General features: G+C 40.3%; 2 protein-coding genes and 1 pseudogene across 35 annotated transcripts in view; all 3 read left to right on the top strand.

The window, feature by feature from the left end:
- Positions 1–20,182, top strand: part of LOC141299195 (protocadherin gamma-C5-like) — a 207,648-nt gene that overhangs the window by 129,115 nt on the left and 58,351 nt on the right. For 2 of the 34 annotated variants that reach the window (XM_073829546.1, XM_073829529.1), the window contains exon 1: positions 4,832–7,381. The exons of 26 other annotated variants lie outside the window; for them this stretch is intronic. In XM_073829546.1, the coding sequence (XP_073685647.1) occupies positions 4,985–7,381 (2,397 nt within the window). In that variant the 5' untranslated portion in view covers positions 4,832–4,984. Of the gene's footprint in view, positions 1–1,369; positions 3,825–4,831; positions 7,382–8,418; positions 10,920–14,531; positions 17,058–20,182 lie in introns of those variants that run through there. 6 more of the 34 variants (XM_073829549.1, XM_073829536.1, XM_073829523.1 and 3 more) reach the window with 5 other exon arrangements.
- On the top strand, positions 11,524–14,136 carry LOC141299792 (protocadherin gamma-A11-like). Its single transcript, XM_073830164.1, has 2 exons — positions 11,524–14,011; positions 14,131–14,136. The coding sequence occupies exons 1-2, from the start codon at positions 11,621–11,623 to the stop codon at positions 14,134–14,136; spliced, it is 2,397 nt and encodes a 798-aa protein (XP_073686265.1). The 5' UTR covers positions 11,524–11,620.
- LOC141299790 (protocadherin gamma-A11 pseudogene) lies at positions 17,548–20,112 on the top strand (annotated as a pseudogene).

Here is a 20,182-nt window from a genome sequence, read left to right as displayed (position 1 = left end):
GAATAACCTGAATAACCTGAACTATATTACATTATTATAAATATATGCTAACATAACATTCTCCTTCAAGTTCGCCTTACAAGTCCATTAATACGATTAATATTTACACGAACACTAACTTGTTTCATCTACGGTGTAAGTGAAACAAAACTTACTTTCTTTCCATCCTCACCCCAACAAGATTTACATAGCGTTAAGTGTGTGGAATTAAAGAGATTAGACGAAGTTCACACAATTTATTCCTGTAAATTGCTGAAATTGTTGTCTGAGTCTTAGCTAGGTGTATGTTAGGAGACCGTGACCCTATGATGTTTTTGTACTTATTCGTTAGAATGTTTTGGTAGCAGAGAAAGACCCGACTGATATTATCCTTTGCCTTAAATGAAAGAAGAAAAAATAAATTAAAAATAAACAACAGTCTGATATTTCTGATGTGTCTACATGTAGACTACATTCTAATATTTGTTCAAGCTAATTATCGAAAAATGCTGAATAATAATAAAATAATAATAAAAACGCGAAGGCACTTTTACACATTTCAGCACCACTTCTACTGAACAGCGCCAGGCTGGATGAAGGGCTTCTCCTAAAGAGCTAGTGCTATTATGGTCATCTTCATTGTGTTGTAATTTAACCCAAATTCGGTTATTTACCAAATTCACTTATTTGGCAAGTGATAATTTTCACATCTAATAGCCATATTAATGATGTTTTATTAATAAAGTTCGGGAGGAGCGTGTCAGATACTTAGCCTAATTAACACAAGAGGGGCACAATCAAGTCAACCAACGCAAACAGGTTTAAATACAGCTGACTTACTTATACCAATTTGACGCTTTATCAGCATCCCTCCACCGCCCCATCTTCTCACTCCGTGTTCTAACTACACCCAAGGGGTGGGGGTGGGTACTCTGGGTTCTGGCCGTTCTCGAGCTCGGAGCCCTTCCCCAGACAGCATGCCAAATAAGCATTACTATGCTATAGCTAATTATATGTAAGTGTGAACTCGTGAAATATGTTTTTATTTAATCAGCAAAATATCATGGAACACAGACAGTATGACATTCTACATATAATAATAACTGTTTTATTTGCAGTGTGATATAGGCCTAGGACATGACACTCGTTGATAAAATGCGTTGTATGTAGGTTATAACTTATATGCATTTCCTTATTTACACTCAGAGGGCCGCTGTTCGTCGACAAATGGTGGAGAAACTGTATTTTACAGACCCTCCCCCAGTATCACACGGTATCACAGAGAAAAAGGCAATAAAGCTGCCACCTATTTTTTTCCTACAAGACACTCCTATTCATCGCTCGTTGTCATGTACGGAGTTAATGACTGCACTTGGAATTCCATATATTTAGAGAATACACCGATTGACTGTTGTATTTTTTGAGGCGTCTGTGCAGTTGAGATGCCCGGCCCTGATGCAATGATACGGCATTCGCTGCTGTTTTTTACTCTTCTGATTCAAATAGCGCAAGGACAAGTCAGTTACTCCATTCCTGAAGAAATGGCAAAAGGATCGGTAGTGGGAAATATTGCGCAGGATTTGGGTTTGGATTTACAACGATTAAAGACAGGAAAAGCGCGAATATTTACCAGAGACAGTACGGAATACATCGAACTGAACAGAAACACAGGATTGCTGCTTATCAGAGAGAAAATGGATCGCGAATCTCTTTGTGCAAAAACAACTCCGTGTGCTTTGCATCTTCAAATGATTTTGGACAGCCCGATGGAATTATACACGATTACAATAGAAATCACGGATATAAATGATAACGCTCCCAGTTTTGAGAAAAGGGATTTTAGATTTGAGATCAGCGAATCGTCGGTGGCTGGTGCTGGTTTTATGCTCGGTGGAGCTTTCGATGCGGATGTAGGGACAAATGATCTTCAGAATTACTCGCTTAAACCGAGTGATCAATTCCGGCTTGAGTTGCACAATCAGGCAGACGGTAGTAAAAACGTCGAGATGATTTTACAAAGACCACTTGATAGAGAAGCGCAAAGCTCACTTACTTTGTTGTTAGAAGCGTTTGATGGAGGTAATCCAGTGCTCTCTGGCACTGTACAGATACACATCACTGTATTAGACAGTAATGACAATGCTCCTGTCTTTACACAAAAGGTATATAAAACCACCATAGCAGAAAATGCACCAAAAGGTACAATATTAACAGTCGTGAGCGCATCTGATGCAGATGAAAGATCCAACAGTGTAGTGGCATACTACATTTCTGACACAATGAACAAAAATGTTGCCGACATGTTTGCAATTAATGAAAAAAGTGGTGAATTAGTATTAAACGGCCATGTTGACTATGAAAAGGTGAGCCATTATGAACTTAATATTCAGGCAAAAGATCAAGGAGGGCTTTCTAACGCATGCAAAGTAGTTATCGATGTTCTGGACATTAATGATAATTCGCCTAGTATTCAGATTCTGTCTAGTTCCCATTCCATATCTGAAGGCTCTAAGTCTGGTACTGTTGTTGCAATGCTAAATGTTGATGATCTCGATTCAGGTGTAAATGGCCAGGTTCAGTGTGTCATAAATGAGAATATTCCCTTTGCCATTACATCTCAGTCTAGTAGCTTCTTCAGCTTGCAAACAGAGCAGGAACTGGACAGAGAGAGAGAAGTTGAGTACAATATCAGTGTAATATGTACTGATGAGGGAGTGCCAGCGCTCTTCAGCAGTGTATCTCTCTGTGTGCAGATATCAGATGTGAATGACAATGCTCCTGTATTTGAGAAAATACATTATAAGGCCTGTGTGCTGGAGAATAACACACCTGGTCTCTCTATATTTACAGTTAAAGCCAGTGATGCTGATTGGAATCAGAATGCCCGTGTTTCTTATATTCTAGAAGACAGCACTGTTAATGGAGTCTCAGTCTCATCATATGTGTCAGTTCACCCTAATAGCGGACTGATTACAGCTGTGCGCTCTTTTGACTATGAACAGCTGAAAAATTTCCATTTCCTAGTAAAAGCGCAAGATGGAGGCTCTCCTCCGCTCAGCAGTAACGTGACAGTGAAAATTACTATTCAAGATCAAAATGACAATGCTCCTCAGGTTCTGTATCCAGTACAGACCAGTGCTTCTGTGGTGGCTGAGATTGTGCCTCGTGCTGCAGATGTTGGATATCTGGTCACTAAAGTGGTGGCTGTTGATGTGGACTCTGGACAGAATGCCTGGCTCTCCTATAAACTACAGAAAGCTACAGACAGAGCACTGTTTGAAGTGGGTTTACAGAATGGAGAAATAAGAACTGTGCGACAAGTGACTGATAAAGATGCGGTCAAACAGAAACTGACTGTAATTGTGGAAGATAACGGTCAACCCTCTCGCTCAGCAGTGGTCTCCATTAACGTTGCTGTGGCTGACAGCTTTCCTGAAGTGCTGTCCGAGTTCACAGACTTTACCCATGAAAAACAGTATGACGATAACCTGACATTTTATTTAGTTCTTGCACTGGCTGCTGTTTCTTTCTTATTTATAACTTGTGTAGTTGTGATAATATCAGTAAAGATCTACAGATGGAGACAATCTCGCTTCTTATATCAGTCCAATCTGCCTGTTATTCCGTACTATCCACCGCATTACGCGGACACAGGAGTCACTGGAACTCTGCCACACGGGTATTATTATGAAGCGTGCATGACGACTGACTCAAGGAAGAGTGACTGTAAGTTTTCTACACTCGGTGGACAGAATGTCTTAGTGGTGGACCCGAGTTTTGCTGAGACGATACAGCGCACGATCAAGAAAAATAGTTCCATCGACGGTGTCGGCTCTGCAGAATCGGTAAGAAACGTGTCGTCAAACTATTATTATTAATTTTTTAATGTTTTATTATTTATTTAAAGACAAATAATATGGTTGCTGAAGTGGACAGTAAATAAATAGGGTTGGGGAACTGAGCGATTACGTGTGCACATGTAGTTTTAGGTCGTGGATAAAAAATTACATATGTAACTTTTTGTATTTGTATTTTTTATTTTTTTTACTTTTCATTCTGCATCTCGAACTTTTACACAAGTCACTTTGTGTTTTCCTTGTTGTGTTGCTTATTACAAGTGTTGGTTTAAATGATTCAAGCTGTAAAGTTTGGCAATATTGCCTGTAAAGTTGATATGTTTGTTCGAAAAGGAAATGAAACTGAAGTGTGCATGACGGTCACACAATTTGTTCTTGCAAATTGTTGCGTGTGTTGTAAGACTCAGAATTGTTTTGTTTTTTTTACTATGTAGTGGAAATGTCTATAGTGGTGGACCAATGAGTCATTATAAGATTGAATTGCATTAATCGTGGTATTTTTTATGTTTGCTGCGTATAAAAAAGTAAGAATAAAAGAAGAAGAATAAAGTGTTAGTTATTGGAAAATACTACTTTATTTTGGTACAACGCAGAGGCATTTTGACACCTTTCAGCACCACTTTTGTTGAACAGCGCTTCATGTGATGGAGTCTGCTATTGGTAAACAGAGGGCTGTGGTATTTACTATGTGCTTTTATTGGAAGTATTATACTTTTGTTAAATGCACTCAGGTTTATTCGTCCCGTTTGCCCTTCTGGTTCCGGCATAGTTATTCAGTCATCTGGGAATTCAAATGACTGGTTTTACATGAGTGATAAATAAGCATAAATAATACAGGCCGTTGCTAAAATTCATTAGGCATAAATATATAAACTTGATTTGCAGTTCCTAATTTACACTCAGAGGGCCGCTGTTCGTCGACAAATGAAGGGGAAACTGTGTATTTTACAGACCCACCCCCAGCATCACACAATATCAGAGAGAAAGGAAGAAAAGCTACCGTCTCAGAAATTATTTTCTTGCACGGATTTTCTGTAGAAATCTCGTCGTCAAATACATCCATAATACATTTTAATTTCATTTTATAGGCTTATAGGATATACTGATAGATTGTTGCTTCTCATTCGATCTTCGGTGCTATTGAGACAATGCCTGATGCAATGACAAGACGCTCGATGCTGTTTTTCGCTCTTCTGGTTCACATAGCCCGAGGACAAGTAAGTTACTCCATTCCTGAAGAAATGGCAAAAGGATCGATGGTGGGAAATATTGCGCAAGATTTGGGCTTAAATTTACAACGACTGAAATCAGGAAAAGCGAGAATTTATACAAGAGACAGTACGGAATACATCGAACTGAACAGAAACACTGGATCGCTGCTTATCAGAGAGAAAATGGACCGCGAGTCTCTTTGTGCAAAAACAACTCCGTGTGCTTTGCATCTTCAAATGATTTTGGAAAACCCGATGGAATTCTACACGATTACAATAGAAATCACGGATATAAATGATAACGCTCCGAGTTTCGAAAAAAGGGACTTTAGATTTGAGATTATCGAATCGGCGGTGGCTGGTGCTGGTTTTATGCTCGGTGGAGCTTTCGATGCGGATGTAGGGACAAATGATCTTCAGAATTACTCGCTGAAACAGACTGATACATTTCGGCTTGAACTGCACAATCAGGCAGACGGTAGTAAAAACGTCGAGATGATTTTAGAAAGGCCACTTGATAGAGAAACACAAAGCTCATTTATTTTGTTGTTAGAAGCGTTTGATGGAGGCGATCCAGTGCTCTCTGGCACTGTGCAGATACACATTACAGTGTTGGATATTAATGATAATGCTCCTGTCTTTACACAAAAGGTATATAAAACCACCATAACAGAAAACGCACCAAAAGGTACAATATTAACAGTCGTGAGCGCGTCTGATGCAGACGAAGGATCCAACAGTGTAGTGACGTACTACATATCTGACACAATAAACAAAAATGTGGCCGACATGTTTCTTATTAATGAACAAAGTGGTGAAGTAATATTAAACGGTCAGGTTGACTATGAAAAAGTGAGCCATTATGAACTTAATATTCAGGCAAAAGATCAAGGAGGTCTCTCTAATGCATGCAAAGTAATTATCGATGTTCTGGACATTAATGATAATTCGCCTAGTATTAATATTGTGTCTAGTTCCCATTTCATATCTGAAGGGTCAAAGTCTGGTACTGTTGTTTCAGTGCTAAATGTTGATGATCTTGATTCAGGTATAAATGGTCAGGTTCAGTGCGTCTTAAATGACAACATTCCCTTTTCTATTACTTCTCCGTCAAGCAGTTTTTTTAGCTTGCAAACCGAGCAGGAATTGGACAGAGAGAGGGAAGCCGAGTACAATATCAGTGTAATATGTACTGATGAGGGAGTACCAGCGCTCTCCAGCAGTGTCTCTCTTCGTGTGCAGATATCAGATGTGAATGACAATGCTCCTATCTTTGAGAAAAGTCACTATAAGGCATGTGTGCTGGAGAATAACACTCCTGGTCTCTCTATATTTACAGTTAAAGCCAGAGATACTGATTGGAATCAGAATGCCCGTGTTTCTTATATTCTAGAAGACAGCACTGTTAATGGAGTCTCAGTCTCATCATTTGTGTCAGTTCACCCTGACAGTGGACTGATTACAGCTGTGCGCTCTTTTGACTATGAACAGCTGAAGGATTTTCACTTCCCAATAAAAGCGCAAGATGGAGGTTCTCCTCCGCTCAGCAGTAACGTGACAGTGAAAATTACTATTCAAGATCAAAATGACAATGCTCCTCAGGTTCTGTATCCAGTACAGACTGGTGCTTCTATGGTGGCTGAGATTGTGCCTCGTGCTGCAGATGTTGGATATCTGGTCACTAAAGTAGTGGCTGTTGATGTGGACTCTGGACAGAATGCCTGGCTCTCCTATAAACTACAGAAAGCTACAGACAGAGCGCTGTTTGAAGTTGGTTTACAGAATGGAGAAATAAGAACTGTGCGACAAGTGACTGATAAAGATGCCGTCAAACAAAAACTGACTGTAATTGTGGAGGATAACGGACAGCCCTCTCGCTCAGCTGTGGTCTCCATTAACGTTGCTGTGGCTGACAGCTTTCCTGAAGTGCTGTCCGAGTTCACAGACTTTACGCATGAAAAACAGTATGACGACAACCTCACGTTTTATTTGGTTCTTGCACTGGCTGCTGTTTCTTTCTTATTTATCACTTGTGTGGTTGTGATAATATCAGTAAAGATCTACAGATGGAGACAATCTCGCTTCCTATATCAGACAAATCTCCCTGTTATTCCGTACTATCCACCGCATTACGCGGACACAGGAGTCACTGGAACTCTGCCACACGGGTATAATTATGAAGTGTGCATGACGACTGACTCGAGGAAGAGTGACTGTAAGTTTTCTACACTCGGTGGACAGAATGTCTTAGTGGTGGACCCGAGTTTCACTGAGACGATACAGAGCACGATCAAGAAAAATAGTTCCATCGACGATTTCAGCTCTGCGGAATCGGTAAGGAAGTATTCGTTAGACTATTATTATCCTTTTTTATGTTTTATTATTTATTAACGGAAAAGACAAATAATAATACATAGACAAATATGCTTGTAGAACGGAGCGATCACGTGTCCACATGCACTTTTAGGTTGTATATAAAAAATACTCATGTAACATTTTTTTTATTTTCATTTTAATACATGCATCTCGACCTTTTTCACAAGTTTCCACAATGTAGAAAAAAAACATTTTTTTCTTTACTGTGTTGCTTATTATTAGAATTGGTTCAAGATATTCAAGATCGTATCAAATAAACTAAAATGCTGTGAAGTTTGGCAATTTTGATGTAATGTTCATATGTTTGTTCGAGACGGAAGTGAAACAAATGTGCATGACGGTCACACAAATTCTTGCAAATTGTTGGATGTGTTGTTGTAAGACTCTGAGAATCTGTCTTTTTCCCCTTTTTTGCTATGTAGTCGACATTTTTTAGCAAGAGAAAGAAAGAAAGAAAGAAAGAAAGAAAGAAAGAAAGAAAGAAAGAAAGAAAGAAAGAGAAAATACTACTACTAATTATAATAATAATACGGAATTATTTGGAAAATGCTGAGGCATTTTGACACCTTTCAGCACCACTTTTGTTGAACAGCGCCTCTTGAGATGAAGTATGCTACTGGTAAACAGAGGACTTTGGTCTATTGGAAGTATTGTACTTTTGCTAAAAGGCTTTCAGGTTTATTCTTCCCTTTTGCCTTTCTGGTTCCAACATAGTCAGTTATTTAATCATCTGGGAATTCAGATGGATGGTTTTACATGAGTGATAAATAGGTCTATTAAACAATATATGCCGTTGCTAAAATTCCTTTTAGGCATAAATATATAAACTTGGTTTGCAATTCTTAATTTACACTCAGAGGGCCGCTGTTCGTCGACAAATGGAGGATAAACTGTGTATTTTAGAGACCCACCCCCAGCATCACGTAATAGCAAAGAGAAAGGAAGAAAAGCTACCGTCTCAAAAATTATTTTCTTGCACGGATTAACTGTAGAAATCTCGTCGTCAAATACATCCATAATACATTTTAATTTCCTTTTATAGGCTTATAAGATATACTGATAGATTGTTGTTTCTCATTCGATCTTCGGTGCTATTGAGACAATGCCTGATGCAATGACAAGACGCTCGATGCTGTTTTTCGCTCTTCTGGTTCACATAGCGCGAGGACAAGTAAGCTACTCCATTCCTGAAGAAATGGCAAAAGGATCGATGGTGGGAAATATTGCGCAAGATTTGGGCTTGAATTTACAACGACTGAAATCCGGAAAAGCGAGAATTTATACAAGAGACAGTACGGAATACATCGAACTAAACAGAAGCACTGGATCGCTGCTTATCAGAGAGAAAATGGACCGCGAGTCTCTTTGTGCAAAAACAACTCCGTGTGCTTTGCATCTTCAAATGATTTTGGAAAACCCGATGGAATTTTACACGACTACAATAGAAATCATGGATATAAATGATAACGCTCCGAGTTTCCAGAGAAAGGAATTTAGATTTGAGATTAGCGAATCGGCGGTGGTGGGTGCTGGCTTTATGCTAGGCAGAGCTTTCGATCCGGATGTAGGAACAAATGCGCTTCAGAGCTACTCGTTGAAACCGGCTGATAAATTTCGGCTTGAACTGCACAATCAGGCAGACGGTAGTAAAAACGTCGAGATGATTTTACAAAAAACACTTGATAGAGAAACGCAAAGCTCACTAACTTTGTTGTTAGAAGCGTTTGATGGAGGCGATCCAGTGCTCTCTGGTACTGTACAGATACACATCACTGTATTAGACAATAATGATAATGCTCCTGTCTTTACACAAAAGGTATATAAAACCACCATAACAGAAAACGCGCCAAAAGGTACCATATTAACAGTTGTGAGCGCGTCTGATGCAGACGAAGGATCCAACAGTGTAGTGACGTACTACATATCTGACACTGTGGAGAAAAATGTGGCCGAAATATTCTTAATTAATGAAAAAAGTGGTGAACTAATATTAAATGGTCAGGTTGACTATGAAAAGGTGAGCAACTATGAACTTAATATTCAGGCAAAAGATCAAGGAGGACTCTCTAATGCATGCAAAGTAATTATCGATGTTCTGGACATTAATGATAATTCGCCTAGTATTAATATTGTGTCTAGTTCCCATTCAATATCTGAAGGGTCAAAGTCTGGTACTGTTGTTTCAGTGCTTAATGTTGATGATCTTGATTCAGGTGTAAATGGTCAGGTTCAGTGCGTCTTACAAAACGACATTCCCTTTTCTATTACTTCACCGTCTAGCAATTTCTTCAGCTTGCAAACAGAGCAGGAATTGGACAGAGAGAGGGAAGCTGAGTACAATATCCGTGTAATATGTACTGATGAGGGAGTGCCAGCGCTCTCCAGTAGTGTCTCTCTCCGTGTGCAAATATCAGATGTGAATGACAATTCTCCCATCTTTGACAAACGTCACTATGAGGCCTGTGTGCTGGAAAATAACACACCTGGTCTCTCTATATTTACAGTTAAAGCCAGTGATGCTGATTGGAATCAGAATGCCCGTGTTTCTTACATTCTAGAAGACAGCACTGTTAATGGAGTCTCAGTCTCATCATATGTGTCAGTTCACCCTGACAGCGGACTGATTACAGCTGTGCGCTCTTTTGACTATGAACAGCAGAAGGAATTCCACTTCCGAGTAAAAGCGCAAGACGGAGGCTCTCCTCCGCTCAGCAGTAACGTGACAGTGAAAATTACTATTCAAGATCAGAATGACAACGCTCCTCAGGTTCTGTATCCAGTACAGACTAGTGCTTCTGTGGTGGCTGAGATTGTGCCTCGTGCTGCAGATGTTGGATATCTGGTCACTAAAGTGGTGGCTGTTGATGTGGACTCTGGACAGAACGCCTGGCTCTCCTATAAACTACAGAAAGCTCCAGACAGAGCGCTGTTTGAAGTGGGTTTACAGAATGGAGAAATAAGAACTGTGCGACAAGTGACTGATAAAGATGCGGTCAAACAGAAACTGACTGTTGTTGTGGAGGATAACGGACAGCCTTCTCGCTCAGCTGTGGTCTCCATTAACGTTGCTGTGGCTGACAGCTTTCCTGAAGTGCTATCAGAGTTCACAGACTTTATGCATGAAAAACAGTATGACGAGAACCTGACCTTTTATTTAGTTCTTGCACTGGCTGCTGTTTCTTTCTTATTTATAACTTGTGTGGTTGTGATAATATCAGTAAAGATCTACAGATGGAGACAATCTCGCTTCTTATATCAGTCCAATCTGCCTGTTATTCCGTACTATCCACCACATTACGCGGACACAGGAGTCACTGGAACTCTGCCGCAAGGGTATAATTATGAAGCGTGCATGACGACTGACTCGAGGAAGAGTGACTGTAAATTTTCTACACTCAGTGGACAGAATGTGTTAGTGGTGGACCCGAGTTTCACTGAGACGATGCAACGTGCAGTCAAGGGAAATAACAGTTTGGAAAGTGAATATGCCACATCGGTAAGAATTTTTTTTTTTATACTTCACATAAACAAAATCAAAATGTACAAAAACAGTGTTAAAGAAATTACACGAAAAGTTAATTTGAAACATTATTAACATGATATTTGTTATTACCGGTAGTTGTCATGCTAAAGTGACAATTTAGATTACTTTCAGCACCACATCTTGGACAGCGCCATATTGCCAGTTTATTAAATTAGACAGTAATGGTCAAATTATTTATTTTCATTAGCTAAATCAAAACTATACCACCAAAATAACGATGTTTAAAATAGCATTACTACCAGTATTTATTTATTTATTTATTTATTTATTTATTTATTTATTTATTTATTTATGTAATTCCTTCTTTTTTCCCCACAAAAGTTTTGAAAAACCCAATCTGCAAAAACTGATTTTGTTGTCATTTTATTTGTAGTGCTCGGTTTAGACTCACAGGGCCGCTGTTTGTCAACGTAGCACATTGTCTGTGTGTATTTTAAACCCTGCCCCATCATTCCATATTCACAGTGAGAGAGGGAATGGGGAAACGCTTGCAGATCCCTCGTTATTGTCGAGTTTCTTTAAACAAATGGCACGTTTTGTACTTACTCGGATTAAAAGAGCTTGAATTTACTATTTTTCCTTTATAAGACATCACTTCGAAATCGTTGAGAACCCTTTTTCTCTGTGGTTTGTCGGTGAAATCGAAGGAAAAAATGTCTGGTGTCGTGATGTGGTACTCGGTATTGTTTTCCGTCGTCCTGCTTTATTCGGCTAAAGGACAGGTCAGCTACTCCATTCCAGAAGAAATAGCTAAAGGCTCCACTGTGGGAAATATCGCGCAGGATTTGGGCTTGGATTTACAAAGAATAAGGACAGGAAAAGCGCGCATATATACAGGGGATAGTACTGAATTCATCGGTCTCAATAAAGACACTGGCTTGCTGCTCATCAAAGAGAAAATGGATCGCGAGTCTCTTTGTGCAAAAACGACCCCGTGCGCTTTGCATCTTCAACTGATTTTGGAAAACCCCATGGAATTATACACGATTACGGTTGAAATTACTGATATAAACGATAATCCACCCACTTTCCAGAAAAAACGAATCGAGTTTGAAATAAGCGAATCGGCTGTAAGAGGGGCTAAATTCATGTTAGAGAGAGCCGTGGATGCGGACGTAGGAATTAATGGTCTTCAAAGCTATTCTCTTAAACCAACTGATAATTTTATTCTTGAACTGCACAGTAAAGCAAGCGGAGATAAAAACGTGGAGATGGTTTTGCAAAAACCGCTTGATAGAGAAAAGAAAGGAGTAGTTACGTTGTTGCTAACCGCTTTTGATGGGGGTGATCCGCAATTATCTGGAACTGTTCAAATATATGTTACTGTATTAGATGCTAATGATAATGCTCCTGTGTTTACGCAGAAGGTATATAAAGCCATTTTAACTGAAAATGCACTGAAAGGGGCAAAACTGACCACAGTTAGTGCCACTGACGCAGACGAGGGACCTTATGGTCATGTGACATACTACATTGCAAGCACTGAAGACACTGGGCGAAACATATTTATTATTGATCAACACAGTGGCGAGGTAACTTTAAATGACCTTGTTGACTTTGAAAAAGCAAATCATTACGAGCTTGATATACAGGCTAAAGATCAAGGGGGGCTTTCTGATTCATGTAAGCTGATAATTGATGTATTGGACATAAATGATAACAAACCAATGATAAGCTTACTTTCAATGTCAAACTCTGTGTCTGAGGACTCCACACCCGGCACAGTTGTTGCTATGATGAAAGTAGATGATGCAGACTCAGGTGTGAATGGCCAGATTCATTGCATTGTAAATGACAACATTCCATTTGCTCTTACATCGCCAACCAGCAATTTCATCAGCCTGCGCATAGAGCAGCAACTGGACAGAGAGAGAGATGCTGAATACAATATCAGTGTCACATGCTCTGATCAGGGGGTGCCTGCGCTCTCCAGCAGCACCTCTCTGTTTTTACAGATATCAGATGTGAATGACAATGCTCCCGTCTTTGAGAAAAGTCACTATGAGGCCTGTGTGCTGGAAAATAACACACCTGGTCTTTCTGTATTTACAGTTAGAGCCAGTGATGCTGATTGGAATCAGAATGCCCGTGTTTCTTATATTCTAGAAGACAGCGCTGTTAATGGAGTCTCTGTCTCATCATATGTGTCAGTTCACCCTGACAGCGGACTGATTACAGCTGTGCGCTCTTTTGACTATGAACAGCTAAAGGATTTTCACTTCCGGGTAAAAGCGCAAGATGGAGGCTCTCCTCCGCTCAGCAGTAACGTGACAGTGAGAATTACTATTCAAGATCAGAATGACAACGCTCCTCAGGTTTTGTATCCAGTACAGACTGGTGCTTCTGTAGTGGCTGAGATTGTGCCTCGTGCTGCAGATGTTGGATATCTGGTCACTAAAGTGGTGGCTGTTGATGTGGACTCTGGACAGAACGCCTGGCTCTCCTATAAACTACAGAAAGCTCCAGACAGAGCGCTGTTTGAAGTGGGTTTACAGAATGGAGAAATAAGAACTGTGCGACAAGTGACTGATAAAGATGCAGTGAAACAAAAACTGACTGTTGTTGTGGAGGATAACGGACAGCCCTCTCGCTCAGCTGTGGTCTCCATTAACGTGGCTGTGGCTGACAGCTTTCCTGAAGTGTTGTCAGAGTTCACAGACTTTACGCATGAAAAAGAATATGACGACAATCTGACTTTTTACTTAGTTCTTGCACTGGCTGCTGTTTCTTTCCTGTTTATCACTTGTGTAGTTGTGATAATATCAGTAAAGATCTACAGATGGAAACAATCTCGATTCCTATATCAGTCCAATCTGCCTGTTATTCCGTACTATCCACCGCATTACGCAGACACAGGAGTCACTGGAACTCTGCCGCATGGGTATAATTATGAAGTGTGCATGACGACTGACTCGAGGAAGAGTGACTGTAAGTTTTCTACACTCGGTGGACAAAATTTTGTAGTGGTGGACCCGAGTTTCGCTGAGACGATGCATCGCGCAGTCAAGGAAAATACCGGTTTGGAAAGTGAATATCCGACATCGGTAAGAAAAATATTCATATTTCACAAAGCAAACAAAATCAAAATGTACAAAAACATCGTAAACATTATATGAAACATTAATGTTAAACATTATTAACATGATATTTTTATTATCTGTAGCTGTAATGCTAAAGTGTCAATTTAGATCACGTTCAGCACCACATCTTGGACAGCGCCATAGTCCTGCCAGTTTAGTAATATAGACAGTAAGGTTAAAATGATTTTCTTTCATTAGCTAAATCAAAACCATACCATCAGAAGAACTCGATTGATTTTTTAAACGTAACTACTACTGTTCTTTATTTCTGTCCTTTTTCCACAAACGTTTTGAAAAACCTCTTTCTGCAAAAAAAAATTAGTGATTTTATTTGTAGTGCTCGGTTTAGACTCACAGGGCCGCTGTTTGTCAACGTAGCACATTGTCTGTGTGTATTTTTAAACCCTGCCCCACCATCCCATATTCACAGAAAGAGAAGAAAAGGGGAAACGTTTCAGATCGTTCATTGTTGTCGAATGTTTTGCAACAAATGGAACGATTTGTACTTACTCGGATTAAAAGAGCTTGAATTTACTATTTTCACTTTACAAGACATCACTTCGAAATCGTTCAGAACCTTTTTTTTTTCTCTGTGGTTTTGTCGGTGATATCGAAGAAAAAAATGCCTGGTGTCGTGATGTGGTACTCGGTATTGTTTTTTGTCATCCTGCTTCATTCAGCAAGAGGACAGGTCACTTACTCCATTCCAGAGGAAATGGCTAAAGGCTCCACTGTGGGAAATATCGCGCAGGATTTGGGCTTGAATTTACAACGACTAAGGTCAGGAAAAGCGCGCATATATACAGGCGACAGTACTGAATACATTGGTCTCAATAAAGACACTGGCTTGCTGCTCATCAAAGAGAAAATGGATCGCGAGTCTCTTTGTGCAAAAACGACCCCGTGCGCTTTGCACCTTCAGCTGATTTTGGAAAACCCCATGGAATTATACACGATTACGATTGAAATTGCTGATATAAACGATAATCCACCCACTTTCCAGAAAAAGCGAATTGAGTTTGAAATCAGCGAGTCGGCTGTAACAGGGGCGAGATTCATGTTAGAGAGAGCCGTGGATGCGGACGTAGGAATTAATGGTCTTCAAAGCTATTCGCTTAAACCAACTGATAATTTTATTCTTGAACTGCACAGTAAAGCAAGCGGAGATAAAAACGTGGAGATGGTTTTGCAAAAACCGCTTGACAGAGAAAAGAAAGGAGTGGTTACGTTGTTGCTAACCGCTTTTGATGGGGGTGATCCGCAATTATCTGGAACGGTTGAAATACATGTTACTGTATTAGATGTTAATGATAATGCTCCTGTGTTTACGCAGAAGGTATATAAAACCATTTTAACTGAAAATGCGCTGAAAGGGACTAAACTAACCACAGTAAGTGCCACTGACGCAGACGAGGGATCTAATGGTCATGTGACATACTACATTGCAAGCACTGAAGAGACTGGGCAAAACATGTTTATTATTGATCAGCACAGTGGCGAGGTAACTTTAAATGGCCTCGTTGACTTTGAAAGAGCAAATCATTACGAGCTTGATATACAGGCTAAAGATCAAGGGGGGCTTTCTGATTCATGTAAGCTGATTATTGATGTTTTGGACATTAATGATAACAAACCAGTGATAAGCTTACTCTCTATGTCAAACTCTGTGTCTGAGGACTCCACACCCGGCACAGTTGTTGCTATGATAAAAGTAGATGATGCAGACTCAGGTGTGAATGGCCAGATTCATTGCACCATAAATAACAATATTCCATTTGCTCTTACATTGCCATCTAGTAATTTCATCAGTCTGTGCATAGAGCAGCAACTGGACAGAGAGAGAGATGCTGAATACAATATCAGTGTCACATGCTCAGATCAGGGGTTACCTGCGCTCTCCAGCAGCACCTCTCTGTTTTTACAGATATCAGATGTGAACGACAATGCTCCCATCTTTGAGAAAAGTCTCTTTGAGGCCTGTGTGCTGGAGAATAACTCTCCTGGTCTCTCTATATTTACAGTTAGAGCCAGTGATGCTGATTGGAATCAGAATGCCCGTGTTTCTTATATTCTAGAAGACAGCAATGTTAATGGAGTCTCTGTCTCATCATATGTGTCAGTTCACCCTGACAGCGGACTAATTGCAGCTGTGCGCTCTTTTGACTATGAACAATTGAAAGATTTCCACTTCCGGGTAAAAGCGCAAGATGGAGGCTCTCCTCCGCTCAGCAGTAACGTGACAGTGAAAATTACTATTCAAGACCAGAATGACAATTCTCCTCAGGTTCTGTATCCAGTACAGACTAGTGCTTCTGTGGTGGCTGAGATTGTGCCTCGTGCTGCAGATGTTGGATATCTGGTCACTAAATTGGTGGCTGTTGATGTGGACTCTGGACAGAACGCCTGGCTCTCCTATAAACTACAGAAAGCTACAGACAGAGCGCTGTTTGAAGTGGGTTTACAGAATGGAGAAGTAAGAACTGTGCGACAAGTGACTGATAAAGATGCAATCAAACAAAAACTGACTGTTGTTGTGGAGGATAACGGACAGCCCTCTCGCTCAGCTGTGGTCTCCATTAACGTGGCTGTGGCTGACAGCTTTCCTGAAGTGCTGTCCGAGTTCACAGACTTTACGCATGAAAAACAGTATGACGAGAACCTGACACTTTATTTAGTTCTTGCACTGGCTGCTGTTTCTTTCTTATTTATCACTTGTGTGGTTGTGATAATATCAGTAAAGATCTACAGATGGAGACAATCTCGCTTCTTATATCAGTCCAATCTGCCTGTTATTCCGTACTATCCACCGCATTACGCAGACACAGGAGTCACTGGAACTCTGCCGCATGGGTATAATTATGAAGTGTGCATGACGACTGACTCCAGGAAGGGTGACTGTAAGTTTTCTACACTCGGTGGACAGAATTTTGTAGTGGACCCGAGTTTCGCTGAGACGATGCATCGCGCAGTCAAGGAAAATACCGGTTTGGAAAGTGAATATCCGACATCGGTAAGAAAAATATTCATATTTCACATAGCAAACAAAATCAAAATGTACAAAAACATCTTAAACATTATATGAAACATTAATGTTAAACATTATTCACATGATATTTTTATTATCTGTAGCTGTAATGCTAAAGTGTCAATTTAGATCACGTTCAGCACCACATCTTGGACAGCGCCATAGTCCTGCCAGTTTAGTAATATAGACAGTAAGGTTGAAATTATTTTCTTTCATTAGCTAAATCAAAACCATACCATCATAAGAACTCGACTGTATTTTTTTTTACGTAACTACTACTGTTCTTTATTTCTGTCCTTTTTTCCACAAAAGTTTTGAAAAACCTCTTTCTGCAAAAAATAATTTGTAATTTTATTTGTAGTGCTCGGTTTAGACTCACAGGGCCGCTGTTTGTCAACGTAGCACATTGTCTGTGTGTATTTTAAACCCTGCCCCATCATTCCATATTCACAGTGAGAGAAGAAAAGGGGAAACGTTTCAGATCGCTCATTGCTGTCGAGTGTTTTGAAACAAATGGAACGATTTGTACTTACTCGGATTAAAAGAGCTTGAATTTACTATTTTCACTTTACAAGACATCACTTCGAAATCGTTCAGAACCTTTTTTTCTCTGTGGTTTGTCGGTGATATCGAAGAAAAAATGTCTCGTGTCGTGATGTGGTACTCGGTATTGTTTTCTGTCATCCTGCTTCATTCGGCTAAAGGACAGGTCAGTTACTCCATTCCAGAGGAAATGGCTAAAGGCTCCACTGTGGGAAATATCGCGCAGGATTTGGGCTTGAATTTACAACGACTAAGGTCAGGAAAAGCGCGCATATATACAGGCGACAGTACTGAATACATTGGTCTCAATAAAGACACTGGCTTGCTGCTCATCAAGGAGAAAATGGATCGCGAGTCTCTTTGTGCAAAAACGACGCCATGCGCTTTGCACCTTCAGCTAATTTTGGAAAACCCCATGGAATTATATACGATTACGATTGAAATTACTGATATAAACGATAATCCACCCACTTTCCAGAAAAAGCGAATTGAGTTTGAAATCAGCGAGTCGGCTGTAACAGGGGCGAGATTCTTACTGGAGGGAGCCATGGATGCGGACGTGGGAGTTAATGATCTTCAAAGCTATTCTCTTAAACCGACTGATAATTTTGTCCTTGAACTGCACAGTCAGTCAGACGGTGATAAAAACGTCGAAATGGTTTTGCAAAGACCACTGGATAGAGAAAAGAAAGGAGTGGTTACATTATTGCTAACCGCCAATGACGGAGGTGATCCGCAGTTATCTGGAACTGTTCAAATATATGTTACTGTACTTGATGTTAATGATAATGCCCCGGTCTTTACGCAAAAGGTATATAAAGCTATATTAACCGAAAATGCAGCGAAGGGGTTTAAACTTACCACCGTAAGTGCCACTGACGCAGATGAAGGAGCTAATGGTCATGTGACATACTACGTTGCAAGCAAAGATGATATTGTGCGAAACATGTTTATTATTGATCAACATAGTGGCGAGGTAACATTAAATGGCCTCGTCGACTTTGAAAAGGCAAGTCACTATCAGATTGATATCCAGGCTAAAGATCAAGGGGGGCTTTCTGATTCATGTAAGCTGATTATTGATGTATTGGACATTAACGATAATAAACCAGTGATAAGCTTACTCTCTATGTCAAACTCTGTGTCTGAGGACTCCACATCCGGCACAGTTGTTGCTATGATGAAAGTAAATGATGCAGACTCAGGTGTGAATGGCCAGATTCATTGCATTATAAATGACAACATTCCATTTGCTCTTACATCGCCATCCAGTAATTTCATCAGCCTGCGTATAGAGCAGCAACTGGACAGAGAGAGAGATGCTGAATACAATATCAGTGTCACATGCTCTGATCAGGGGATGCCTGCGCTCTCCAGCAGCATCTCTCTGTTTTTACAGATATCAGATGTGAATGACAATGCTCCCGTCTTTGAGAAAAGTCACTATGAGGCCTTTGTGATAGAGAATAACACTCCTGGTCTCTCTATATTTACAGTTAGAGCCAGTGATGCTGATTGGAATCAGAATGCCCGTGTTTCTTATATTCTAGAAGACAGCACTGTTAATGGAGTCTCTGTCTCATCATATGTGTCAGTTCACCCTGACAGCGGACTGATTACAGCTGTGCGCTCTTTTGACTACGAACAACTGAAGGAATTCCACTTCCGGGTAAAAGCGCAAGATGGAGGCTCTCCTCCGCTCAGCAGTAACGTGACAGTGAAAATAATTATTCAAGATCAGAATGACAACGCTCCTCAGGTTCTGTATCCAGTACAGACTGGTGCTTCTGTGGTGGCTGAGATTGTGCCTCGTGCTGCAGATGTTGGATATCTGGTCACTAAAGTGGTGGCTGTTGATGTGGACTCTGGACAGAATGCCTGGCTTTCCTATAAACTACAGAAAGCTACAGACAGAGCGCTGTTTGAAGTGGGTTTACAGAATGGAGAAGTAAGAACTGTGCGACAAGTGATTGATAAAGATGCGGTCAAACAAAAACTGACTGTTGTTGTGGAGGATAACGGACAGCCCTCTCGCTCAGCTGTGGTTTCCATTAACGTGGCTGTGGCTGACAGCTTTCCTGAAGTACTGTCTGAATTTACAGACTTCACTCACGAAAAACAATATAATGACAATTTTACTTTTTATTTAATCTTGGCTCTTGCAGTGGTCTCCCTGCTCTTCATAGTCTCAATTATTTCAATCATTTCAGTGAAAATCTACAGATGGAGGCAGAATAAGCTATTTTATAAATCTGGGGCAAATCTACCTGTAATTCCATATTATCCTCCAGTCTACGCAGACGGCACATTACAGCATGTGTATAATTATGAAATGTGTGGGACCACTGATTCAAGAATGAGTGACATGAAGTTTGTCAGGCCCTACAGTCAGAACACACTGGTGAGCCAGAGTCGTTTGGGGACAGTTCAGAGAGAAAAGAAGGAGCAGGAGGTTGATGACCTGACTTTAGAGGTGAGACCTTGTTTAATGTTTTAAAATCATCTCATCAGGCTTCCACTGGATTCAAAAAGCAATTGAGATCATAAGGTGTACATCTGTAACATAG

The sequence above is a fragment of the Garra rufa genome, chromosome 23 (assembly GCF_049309525.1).
Source record: "Garra rufa chromosome 23, GarRuf1.0, whole genome shotgun sequence".
Taxonomy (NCBI): domain Eukaryota; kingdom Metazoa; phylum Chordata; class Actinopteri; order Cypriniformes; family Cyprinidae; genus Garra; species Garra rufa.
Note: the sequence above shows the minus strand (reverse complement) of the source record. Positions and strands in the feature narration are given on the sequence as shown.

What these genes read in the sequence shown, in the direction of transcription:
- LOC141299792 (XM_073830164.1), top strand. Translation starts at nt 11,621, where the DNA reads ATGTCTGGTGTCGTGATGTGGTACTCGGTATTGTTTTCCGTCGTCCTG.